Below are 12284 nucleotides of genomic sequence, written 5' to 3'. Positions count from 1 at the left end.
AATGTTATATACTATGGAAATGCTTTGCATAACCACACATATACAACCTATATTGAATTGCTTGTCTTCCCAGTGGGGGTGGGTGAGGAGGGAAGAAAGTAAAGAACCTGGAAATCAAAATTTTAAAAACAAATGTAAAAAAATGGTTTTTATATGCAATTGGGAAATAAGATATACAGGCAATGGAGTATAGAAATCCATCTTGCCCTATGAGAAATTTGGGGTATGAATAGGTGAGGATATAAGAGTTAGCAGATGAGGGGAAGGGGTATTCGGTAGGCTTGCTATCTTGGGGTGGGTGTAGGAGAAAGATGGGGAGAAAATTTGTAACTCGAAATCTTGTGGAAACAAATGTTGATAACTAGAATAAATACATAAAATATTAATTTGACGAAAAAGAAAGAGAATGATATATCAGTGGAATAGATTACATATGCAATATACACTTGTAAATGACCATAGTAACCTTGTTTTTGAAATATGCAAAGATCTAGGCTTTTGGGAGAAAAACTCAGTATTTGCCAAAAATTGCTTGGAAAACTAGAACACAATTTAGCAGAAACCAGGAACAGACCAACATCTCACACCACAAAGTTAAGGTCAAAATGGGAACAAGATTTGGACATAGAGGGTGATATTATAAGCAAATGAGTGCAGCTTGGAATGGCACCTTTCAGATCTATGAATAAGTGAAGAATTTGTGACCAAACAAAAGAAAGAATTAAAATATGTAAAATGGATAACTTTGATTATGTCAAATGAAAAGGTTTTAGCAGAAATAAAACTAATGTGGCCAAGAAGCAGAAAACTGGGGGAAAAAATTCATAGCAAGTTTCTCTTATAAAGGTCTCATTTCTTAAATATATAGAGGCCCAAATCAAATATATAAGAAAATTAGTCATTCCCCAATTGATAAATGGTAAAAAAAAAAAAAATATGAAGACAATTTTCAGAACAAGAAATCAAAGCTATCTACAATATTATGAAAAAATGCTCTAAATTACTGATGATTAGAGAAATGAAAATTAACATAACTCTGAGGTACCAACTCACAGCTATCAGATTGATTGATATGATAGAAAAGGGAAATGACAAATGTTGGAGAACATGTGGAAAAACAGGGATACTAATATATTGTTGGTAGACTTGGGGAATGATCCAATCATTCTAGAGAGCTTGGAACAATGTCCAAAGGGCTATAAAACTGTGTATACCCTTTAACCCAGAAATATCACTACTAGGTCTGTATCCCAAAGAGCTGAAAGGAGAAGGATACATACACACGTGTATATATACACATATAAACACACATATGTACATACATGTATGTATACAAACATATGCATCAAGTTCTTTTGTGCTGGAAAAGCATAAGAAATTGAAAGAATACTTATCATTTAGGGAATGGCTGAACAAATTATGTTATATGATTGTGATTGAATATGGTTGTGATATAAGAAATGACAAGCCGAATCCTTTCAGTGAAATCTGAAAAGACTTAAAAGAACTGATGGAAAGTAGAGTGAATGGAACCAGGAGAACATCATTCATATGAATAACAATATTTTACAATAATCAACTGTGAATGACTTAGCTATTCTCAATAGTACAATGATCCAAAGTAATTCTGAAGGACTTATGATGAAAAATACTTTCCACCTCTAGTGAAAGAACATATGGCATATGAATGCAGATTGAAGGAAGGAAATGAAGGGGGAATATCAAATGAGAAGAAGGGATCAGCTTCGAGGGGAAAGGAGTCAGTGAGAAAAGTATCACCCTAAAAACTTAGAATAAAGTAACTAAAGGAACATAATGTTATGCTTATAGCTGAAGAGAGAAAAATTGTAACCTGAAAAAAATACTGTAGAGATAAATGGAAGAATGTATAAAACTATTTCATCACTTTAAATGTGAATGGATTAAATAATCCAATAAAATGAAAAGGAGTGACAGATTGGGTAAGAAAAAATAAACCCTACAATCTGTTGCTTATAAGAATCCAGTTTAAAAAGTAAAGACACACACACACATACAAACACATAACACACGCACACACAAACTGGAGAAGGGAAAAAAATTACTATGCATCGTGAATTGAAAAAGCAGGACTTGCCATCATGCTGTCTGAAAAAGCAAAAACAAACATTCAAAAAAAGTAAGACAATATAAACAAGGAAACTCTATTATGCTAGGGAAAGTTAGCACAGTGGGGAGAGTACCAGAACTGAAGTCTAGAAGACTCATCTTCCTGAGTTTAAATATGGCCTCACACACTTACTAATTGTGTGACCCTTGGCAAGGCACTTAAATCTATTTGCCTTAGTTTCCTCATTTTGAGCTGGAGACAGAAATGGCAAACCATTACATTTGCCTTACCAAAACCTGAGGTCATGAAAAATCAGAAAAAATAAATGTACTGAAAGGAACCATAAATACAAACCAATAAAATAAAGCATTAACTCCAAATACCTTAGCATACAAATGCATAAAGGAAACATTACTTGAGTTTCAAGAAAAAAAATAGACAGTAACAAAATAGTGACAGGAGACTTCAATATCCTTCTATCAGTTTTGTATAAGATGAACAGAAAAGTAAACAAAGAGGAAAATATGGATGAACAAATTTCTGGAGAAACTAGGATTAAATGCTTATTGTGTCTTCTAATCAGAACAGCAAAAAAAAATACATATTTCTCTGCATCATGTGATTTTTTTTTACAAAAATTGGCCATATACTAGATAGATATTTGAAAATAAATAAAAAGAGGCAAAAATAGTTAATACTTTCTTCCAAACTGTAACAGAATAAAAACAGCAATTGCTTCAGGACCCAGAAACATAAGATACAGAACCAAATGGAGACCTGACAATGAAATCTTAAATGAGTTGGTCAAAGAATAAATCACAGAAACAATGAACAGTTATGTAAACAAAAATGATTATAATGAAACAATATTATCAAAATTTCTGGGATACAGTTAAGGTAGCAATAGGGGGAGAATTATATCCTTAAAACAAAATAGGAAAAAAGAGAATTAATTGAATATACATTTAAAAGTTAGAAAATTAACAAATAAATAAACCTAAAGCAAGTACAAAGAAATGTCAAAAAATTAGGAGGTAAATAGATAAACTCAGAAGCAAAAAAAAAAAAATAGAAATGATAAAACTAAAAGCTGGTTCTTTGAAAATACTAATGAAATTGATAACCTCTTAGCTAATGTGATTAAAAAGAAGAGAGCAGAAAGTCAAATTAATAAAATGGCAAATGAAGAAGATGAATGCACACCAAAACTATGAGAAAAATAAAGAATAATCAGAATATACCATAAAAGTTAAATGCTATGTACAGTTATATGCTAAGAAAAGCAAGAACACAAAAGAAATAGAAGAATATCTTCAAAAATATAAAACATGCAAATCATTAAGAGATGATATAGAGACTTTACATAGCCCAACATCAGAAAAGCAAATAGGTCTAGCTATAAAGAAAAACAAAAACAAAAACAAAAAACCTGGTCCTGATGGATGCACAGGAGAATTCTGTCAAGCTTTTAAAGAACAGTTAGAACTCATAATTCACAACTTATTGTCAAAAATGAAGAAAGGGCACACCCTACCAGATTACTTCTTTTGAGACAAATATAGTCCTAAAACCTAGACCAGGGAATGATAAAACGCAGAAAGAAAACTATAGGCCAATATCACTAGTGAACATTGACACAAAAATTTTAAGCAAAATTTCATCAGTCTACAGTGATTTATCCTGAAAAATCACTTATTATGATCAAATAGGGTTTATATCAAGGTTGCAAGGATAGTTGAGCATGAGAAAGACAATCAATATAATTAATCACATTTCAAAACAAATCCCTTCAAATCATACAATTATCTGAATAGATGCAGAAAAGTTTTGACAAAGTACAACTCTTTTGCGTTAAAATAAAAAATACAACCTGAAAAGTCTAGGCATAGAGGCACCTTTTAGCATCATAAAAAGTATCTATCTAAAATCAAAAGTATATGATGGGGATACATTAGAATCTTTTCCAATGGGATGCTAGGAATGATAAAAACACAACAGAAAGGAAAGAAAGCAAAAAGAGGAGGTAAAAGGATGCATGTTTTCTGGCAATATGATGGTTTACTTGGAAAACCCTAGAGAATAAACAAAAATATTAATTGAGAAAATAGATTCAAGAAAGTTGCAGGCTACAAAATAAATCTTCAAATATCAAAAGGATTTCTATTTAATAATAGCAAAACACAAGACGCAATAATAGAAAGGAAAATCTCACCCCAAATAGCTACAAAATATATAAACTATCAGGGAACAATCTCCAAAGGAATGCAAAAGACTTAAATAGATTCAACTAAAAATTGCTCCTATATGGAAAAAAGAATAACTTACTGAGCTGAAGGCATATTCAGGACCCCTTGGTGGGATTTGCCGATATAATTCAAATAACATTACTCTAAAATTAATTTATACTTTTAATGTTAATCAAATTACCGAATGGATCCTTTATAGAACTTGATAAAATAGTTATGAAATTCATTGGGAAGAACAGAAAATCTAGAATAACAAGGGAAATTAAGAAAAGAAGGGAGCCTGACAGAGAAATGGCATCTCCAGATTTCAAGCTATATTGCAAAGAAGCAGTCATCAAAACCATCTGCCACTGGTTAAAGAACAAAGAGATCGATGGAACAGATTAGACAAGAGAGACTCAACAGAACCCCAAAACCCAGTGTTTGATAATGTTAGGATAAACATAAATTATTTAGGGAAAAACTCCATATTTGATTTTTTAAAATGTGATAACTGGAAGGCACTCTGGCAGAAACTGGGCTTAGACCAACACCTTAAACCAGACTCCACAATATGTTCTATATGATTATGGTATTTTAATACATTATTTTAATATTAAAGCTCATACAAGAAAAGAAATGAAGAGACACCGAGCACAAACCTCTCACAGATATGGGTAGGAACTGTATTCTTAACTAAAAAAGATACAGAGGCAATTACAAATAAAATAGGTAAATGCTTATTTAAAACTGCAACACTTCTGAACAGACAACATTAATGCATCTAGCATTAGAAGGGAAGTGGTTGAAAAGGGAAAAAAAAATCTTTGGGTTAAATTTCTCTAACAAGGGTTTAATATCCAAGATACTTGTCTAAATGCATCCATGCATGTCTATACACATATGCATGTGTGTATAAACATATGTGTGTACACATAGATAGCTGGTATTTGCCCTTTGTATTTGAAGATCACAATGGTACTATGGTGTTGGTGTTAACATTCGTTTTGTTCAACTGTGGCTGATCAGACCAATATGAGCTGAGAAGTCTCTACCACAGGTAGGTCACAAGTAGTCGGTTTGAACTTTTGGGATTCAAATGTTTCTAGATTTGACATCTCACATTTCTTTTGAGCTACTTTGATTCTGCTTTGCTCATCGAGCACAGCACCTTCTTAGATGTGGGCACATCATGCTGGGAGGTCCAGGACCAGAGTTTCCCAAGTCTCACAATCAATACTAAAGGTTGTCAGAGAGACCTTGAGAGTATCCTTACACTGCTTCTTCTGAATTATGTGTGAGTACTTGACTTGTGTGAGTTCTCTGTAAAACAGTCTTTTAGGTAAATGTACATTTGGCACTCAGACAATGTGGGCAGCCCATCAGTTACTCTGTCTGCAAAGTTTGAATGCTTGGCAATTCAGCTCCAGAGAGCACCTCAGTGTCTAGTACCTTATCTTACAGGCGATCTTCAGAATCTACCTAAGACAATTAAAATGGAAGAGGTTCTGTTTTCTGGCATGGCACTGATAGACTGGGTTTCACAGGCATACAGCACTGAGGTCAGTACAATGGCTCTGGAGACCTTCAGTGTAGTAGGCAGCCTACTATCTCTTCTCTCCCACACTTTCTTTCAGAGCCTTCCAAATTCTGAGCTAGCTCTGCAATGTGTGTGTCAACCTTATCATCTATGTGCACAGCCCTGGAAAGGATACTTCCAAGGTAAGTGACCTTATCCATAGCATCCAAATTTTCTCCATTTGCTGTAACTAATGGCTCCACATATGGATGGTGTGGTGCTGGCTGGTGGAGCACCTGTGTTTTCTTGGTATTAATTATTAGGTCAAAATTAGCATGCATATACATAGAAATGCACACATGTTAAATCTATACATATATATATGTGGAGAGAGAGAACAGAATATACATTTGCAGCTATTTAAGTTGTTCTTTTTAAAGAAACAATTCTTAATTAAATCTATAAAATTCTTTTTGTGTTTTGGAGGGTGATTCCCAGATGTTTTATGTATTTTGTAGTTAGTTGGAGCAGGATTTAGTCATATATATGGAAAATGCAAATCAAATATCACTGGGATTTTATTTCCCACCTTACAAATTGGCAAAATTGACAAAAAAAGACAATGATCAATGTTGGAGGAGATGTAGAAAGACAGGCACACTAATTCATTGTTGATGGAACTGTGAAGTGGTACAACCATTTTGCAAAGTAATTTCAAAATATGTAAATGAAGTAACTAAAATGTCTATATCCTATGAACTAGGACACCATTCCAGGGCTTATACCCCAAAGAAACCATCAATAAGAAGAAAAGTCCCCATGTTCTCCAAAATATTTATAGCAGCATTTTTTGGAACGGTTAAGAACTGGAAGCAGAGACAGGGCCCATAAATTGGGGAATGACTAAACAAATTGTGATAGATGAATGGAATGGAATATTACCGTGATATAAGAAATGTGTGTGATGTATACAGAGAAACATGGAAAGATCTTTATGAATTTCATAAAAAGCAAAGTAAGCAAGGCCAAGAAAACAATATACAAAGGGACTACAACAATTTTTTAAAATAAGATTTTATTTTTCCCAGCTACATGAAAAAAAAAAATTAACAATCATTGTTTTCTTTTTCAGTTCTGAGTTAAAATTCTAACCATCCTTCCTTCCTTCTCCCCCTCCCTGAGATGGTAGGAAATCTAATATAGGTTATACATGTGCAATCATGTGAACATTTCCATATAAGTCATTCTGTTCTAGAAGAGAAAGAAAGATAGTAACTACAGTCTGTATTCAGACAGCATCCATTCTTTCTCTGGAGGTGGATCACATTTTCCATTGGGAGCCCTTTGGGATTGTCTTGGTTCATTATATTGCTGAGCATAGTTTAGTCATTCACATCCTTCACCATAAAATATGGATATCAATGTATAAAATGTTCTCCTCATGCTGCTCACTTTACTTTGCATCAGTTCAAGTAAGTCTTTCAAGGTTTTTCTGAAATCATCCTGCTTGTCATTTCTTATAGGAAAATAATATTTCATTATAATCATATACCACAACTTGTCCAGTCATTATCCCTTCCAGTTCCAATCCTTTGCCACCACAATTTTTTTTTTAAGCAATTGGGGTTAAGTAACTTTCTCAAGGTTACACGGCCAGTTATTTCTGGGTGTGGTGCTAAGTATTTGAGCTCGGATTTGATCCCCAGGTCATCCCAACACTGGGGCCAGTGCTCTTACTTGCTGAGCCACCTGGCTGCCCCTAAGCAATTGCGGTTAAGTAACTTGCTCAAGGTTACACGGCCAGGTGTTTCTGGGTGGGTACTAAGTGTCTGAGCCCGGATTTGATCCCCAGGTCATCCCAATGCTGAGGCCGGTGCTCTTACTTGCTATGTTACCTGGCTGCCCCCACAAATTATTTTTATCTCTTTGATATACTGACCTAGTAGTGGTACTGCTGAATCAAAGGGTATAGTTCCAAAATGTTCTCCAGAATGACTGGCTCAATTTACAACTTCACCAACAGTGCATTAGTGTCCCAGTTTTCCCATACCCCCCTCAATATTTATCATTTTCCTTTTTTTTTATATTAGTCAGTCTGACAGGTATGAGGTGGTATCTTAATGTCATCGTTTGTATTTATCTAACCAATAATGTTCATTCATTAATTAATTAAAATATCAATTCTTCATGGGTAGACTGAGCCAATATAATACAATGATAATTATCCCTAAATCAATCGACTTCATCAATGCCATACTATCAAAAAATTATTTAGTAAAGCTAGAAAAATTATAATAAAATTTGTCTGGAAGAAAAAATGTCAAGAATATCAAGGGGAATCAATAAAAAAAATGTGGAAAATGACCTAGCTATACCAGATCTCAAACTTATTATAAAGTGTTAATTATCAAAGCAAGTTGGTACTGGCTAAGAAATAAAGTGATAGATCAATGGAATAGATTAGGTACACAATGCATTGTAGTAAATGACCATAGTAATCAAGTGTTTTATAACTTCAAAGACCCAAGTTTTGGGGAGAAAAACTCATTATTTGACAAAAATGCTGAGAAAACTGAGAAAATCTGTCAGAAACCAAGTATAGACGAACATCTCAAACCATATACTAAGATAAGGTCAAAATAGGTACATGATGTACACAGAAAATGTGATGCCATGAACCAGAAATCAACATTACCTCTGTTGTATTGTATTTTTGTTTTGTCAAATATTATCTGACTTACTATTTAGTCCCATCCTTTCCTCCCTCCTCCATTCTCACTGGTGTGAAGCTATTTTCTTTCAGGTTCAACTAGATTTCTTTGGGCCAGAAACTTTTAATGATTTTCATAGTTTCTATAAAACTATTAATAACTTTCTCAATAATTTATGATTGCTTATATGACTTATCAAAATATCTTTAAGGATTACATAATTTCAGCACATCATTCAAAACTTCCTTCATTTATATATTCAGAATGACCAACTATGGCAGCCCCAAACAGATGCTCACCTTTATTATCACTGGGGCGATATCACAGAAAAACCGACTGGTAAATGCTTTGAATCTTTCAGGAAGCGTCCAATTCTCAATTACTTCTTCGTCAGAAATCACATAATGGTCCAGGAATTTGAGTGACCATATACTATTGACCACCACATGTCTATAACCTTTTTTTAGGCTCACTGGGCAGTCATACAGAGTGAGGGCCATCAGGTTTAGGCAGGCAGACAATGAGCACAAATTCTTCAGCTTTACAAATGAATTATCATGAAGATACAGAAGTTTTAATTCCTTCATTTCACCCCAAAACATCTTATCCGGTACAATTCTTATCTGAAATAACATTGAAATACAAAACTCAAAGTTAATTTAATAATATCTATCCTTTAAAATGAGTAAGAGCAGCAATGCATTGGCTTAGAAAGCACTAATACTTGACAGGCCTATGTACATAGTACAATAAAAGCATGGTTAATGAGATTTTAGATAAACTGGATAATTTTATTTTTGAGGGTCTACTCAAGACCACTTAAGGAAACCCAAAGACTAAAAAAAAATACTTTAGGAAATTTTCAGAAAGAATTTGTATAAATTATAATGACTAAGCACACAAAGTTTGATCATTTTTGCCTATTAAAATAGACTTGAAATAGAATATTTAGTGCCAACTAAATATTGAGAAAATGAAGAAAAAAATCAAAAGATTTATCTAACCTTTTTTTTAACAGAGAATCTGAAAACACAGAAGTTACATACACACACACACATGGGCTTAGATATGGAAACAGATGCACTATTTAATGTATTGCAAAATGTTACTTCACTTCTTCATTGGAAATTCCCTTTCCAGTGTGTGTTTTGAGTGACCATGGATAATCAAGAAATATTTTATTAAGAAGCTACTCTACACTAAGCACTGTGTTAGGTGCTAGGACTACAGAGATAGGAAGGAAGCAGTCCCTGCCCGCCAGGACCTTACCATCATCCTGTGGACAATCAGCTAAGGACACAGTCTCAGAATGTCTGCACAGCCCTGGGAAGCACTGACTGAGCCTGATGTCAAACTGAATAGGGAGAGTGTGTTGATAGACTTTCTTTTATCAAGGGCTAAAATTTACAGGTGATACATCTGTGAAATCCTAACTTTTTAAAGGCTAATCTATTATTATTATTATTATTTTGCTTTTTGGAGGGCAATTGGGGTTAAGTGACTTGCCCAACATCACACAGCTAGTTTAAAAATCTATTTTTTAAATAAATGGTTAAGTTGTTTTGTTGTTTCTTTTTAGACTGATTTTCAATTTTTCCTGGAAGACCATCACATTGGCTTCTCTGGATGCCTCAGCAAAATAACAAGAACATGAAGAGAGTCTGTGGTCCTTTTGTAAAAAGAGAATCTTGGAAAACTGAGCTTCATGCCAAGTGTCAAGTTAATTAGGTGGAGGCTAATTATCCCAAATGGATGTATGTGCAGCAGTCATTTCTTATATTAAGATTCAGTTACACAGAGAAAGTTATATCAATGGCAGGTTTGGGGGACAATGTGAAAAAATTCAGAAGGTAACAAATGATGTGATGCCTTTAAAACACAAAGGTATCATGATGTACCATGTAGCCTCAGAGCAAAAATGTCACAGGATTACTAGTGATCCAGGAGCTCTGGGGACCTGGGCTACAGGGCAGATCAGCATCACCCAGAGGAAAAAGATCAGGGTCCTGGACTGAGAAGTGGAAGGGACCTCAGCGGCCACACAGGCCAAGAGCCTCATCTGAGAGATGAGGGAAGAAGGCCAAGTGAGACACCTACCACGCTGGTAAAGAGAGGTGGAATCAAAACCAGAGGCTCGAATTCCCAAGCCAGTGTCTAATCTACAAGAGCATGATGGGGCCCATGGGAGGGAAGCTTCCAGGGCATGAGGGCCTGGCTTCACAAACTGACTCACCCCTGGTGACTCTGTGTGTGTGTGTGTGTGTGTGTGTGTGTGTGTGTGTGTGTGTGTGTGTGTGTGTGTGTGTGTGTGTCTGTGTGACCTGGGAGAGTCCCTGAAACTCTCAGTGTACTAGGAATATGAGTTGTAGAAAAAAGAGTCAACCAGACTTGGCAGAACAAAATTTTCTCACCTAGAATTTCCACATATGAATGAAATCACAGGCCCAGTCCCTATTCCTATGAAACAATAAAACAAGACATTCCAGGACAGGTAAGAGGAGAGAAGAGAAGGAAATGGAGGAGAAAAGGGAGGGGAGGGAGAGGCAAGAGGCTTTAAACTAAACATACTTTTCAACCTACTTTTAAGTAGGACTTTAAGGATTCAAACTTAAGTTACTATTAGTTATTAAAATGGTAATAGCCTAGAGTAACTTACATTTCAAAATAAAATAGTTAATGTAAGGGATATTGAGACATTAAGCATACTCACACACAAATTCTATTGAGATAATGTGTGTTTGCAAATATCAGTCTGAATTCCCCATTACCTGGTTTGAATGGAGATCCAATTTAATTAATTTTGTACAGATCTGAAGTGGCCACATGTCTATAATAAAATTCTTGGACAAGATGCATATCCTAAGTGAGCTGGAGCACTGGGAGGTTTTCAGGGCACATAAATGCAATCCATGGAGATTTAAAAAAACAGAATCTTTCTCATCAATTAATTGGCTTTCCCTGCTTTTTTCCGATTCTTGGGAGCTACTTGTTCTTTTTTTCTGAGTCTCTTCCATGGAACATCTGGGGGTAGAGGAGACAAGGACAATTTCTTAAAGTTTATTTTCCCCCCAACTTTCAAATGGAAATATATTTACAAAATTTAACATTTTAGTTCTAAATAAATATGACATAACATTGGTTTTGCATAAATAATAATATACAGCTAAAAGGGAAAGAATTAGGCTATAATTAAGTGGACAGAAGGTATTTTATTATATAAAAGTAGCAGCATAAAAACATGTACTGAAATTGCCTAGCACATTCTCTCCCAAAGAAACTTAAATTACCCAAATTCTAATATAATTACATCAAAAAAAATCCTGTCTTACCAATTAAATAAAACCAACTCGAGGACAGGAAAGGGAAACTCCATTTAATTAGAAGACAAATTTAAGAATATTGGCTTGAAATGAAACTTCTGGCAAATTTTATGTCATATGTAGACAAGAAAAATATAGGGGGAGGGGAGGACTCCCCAATATCTTGAGAGTGGCAGTGGTTCAGCTGATACCTCCTAGATGTATCCAACTTTTTTCAAGAGATATATTAATTTATTTTTAATATTCTTTTTAAAAAATGTTGAGTTCCAAATTATCTCCCTCTCTCCCATTCCTCCCTCAGCCACTGAGAAGGCAAGCAAACTATATCAGTGGTACATGTGAAATCAATCATGAAAAACATTCCACCTTAGCTGAGAGAGAGAGAGAGAGAGAGAGAGAGAGAGAGAGAGAGAGAGAGAA

At 34.6% G+C, this 12284-nt stretch overlaps 1 protein-coding gene across 1 annotated transcript in view; it reads right to left on the bottom strand.

Annotated features, from left to right (window-relative positions):
• The window catches only part of LOC138165235 (leucine-rich repeat and IQ domain-containing protein 3-like), a 152537-nt gene extending 140762 nt beyond the window's left edge, over nucleotides 1–11775 (bottom strand). Inside the window, exons 1-2 of the mRNA XM_069093353.1 lie at nucleotides 11313–11775; nucleotides 8844–9167 (exon numbers count right to left, since the gene is read on the bottom strand). Of these exons, the coding sequence (XP_068949454.1) occupies nucleotides 8844–9167; nucleotides 11313–11558 (570 nt within the window). The 5' untranslated portion in view covers nucleotides 11559–11775. The remainder of the gene's footprint in view (nucleotides 1–8843; nucleotides 9168–11312) is intronic.
• Between the last annotated feature and the right edge of the window lie 509 nt (nucleotides 11776–12284).

The sequence above is a fragment of the Petaurus breviceps genome, unplaced genomic scaffold (assembly GCF_028583685.1).
Source record: "Petaurus breviceps papuanus isolate PSGF00001 unplaced genomic scaffold, PetGlider_PUasm1.0 208, whole genome shotgun sequence".
NCBI classification, from domain to species: Eukaryota; Metazoa; Chordata; class Mammalia; order Diprotodontia; family Petauridae; genus Petaurus; species Petaurus breviceps.
Note: the sequence above shows the minus strand (reverse complement) of the source record. Positions and strands in the feature narration are given on the sequence as shown.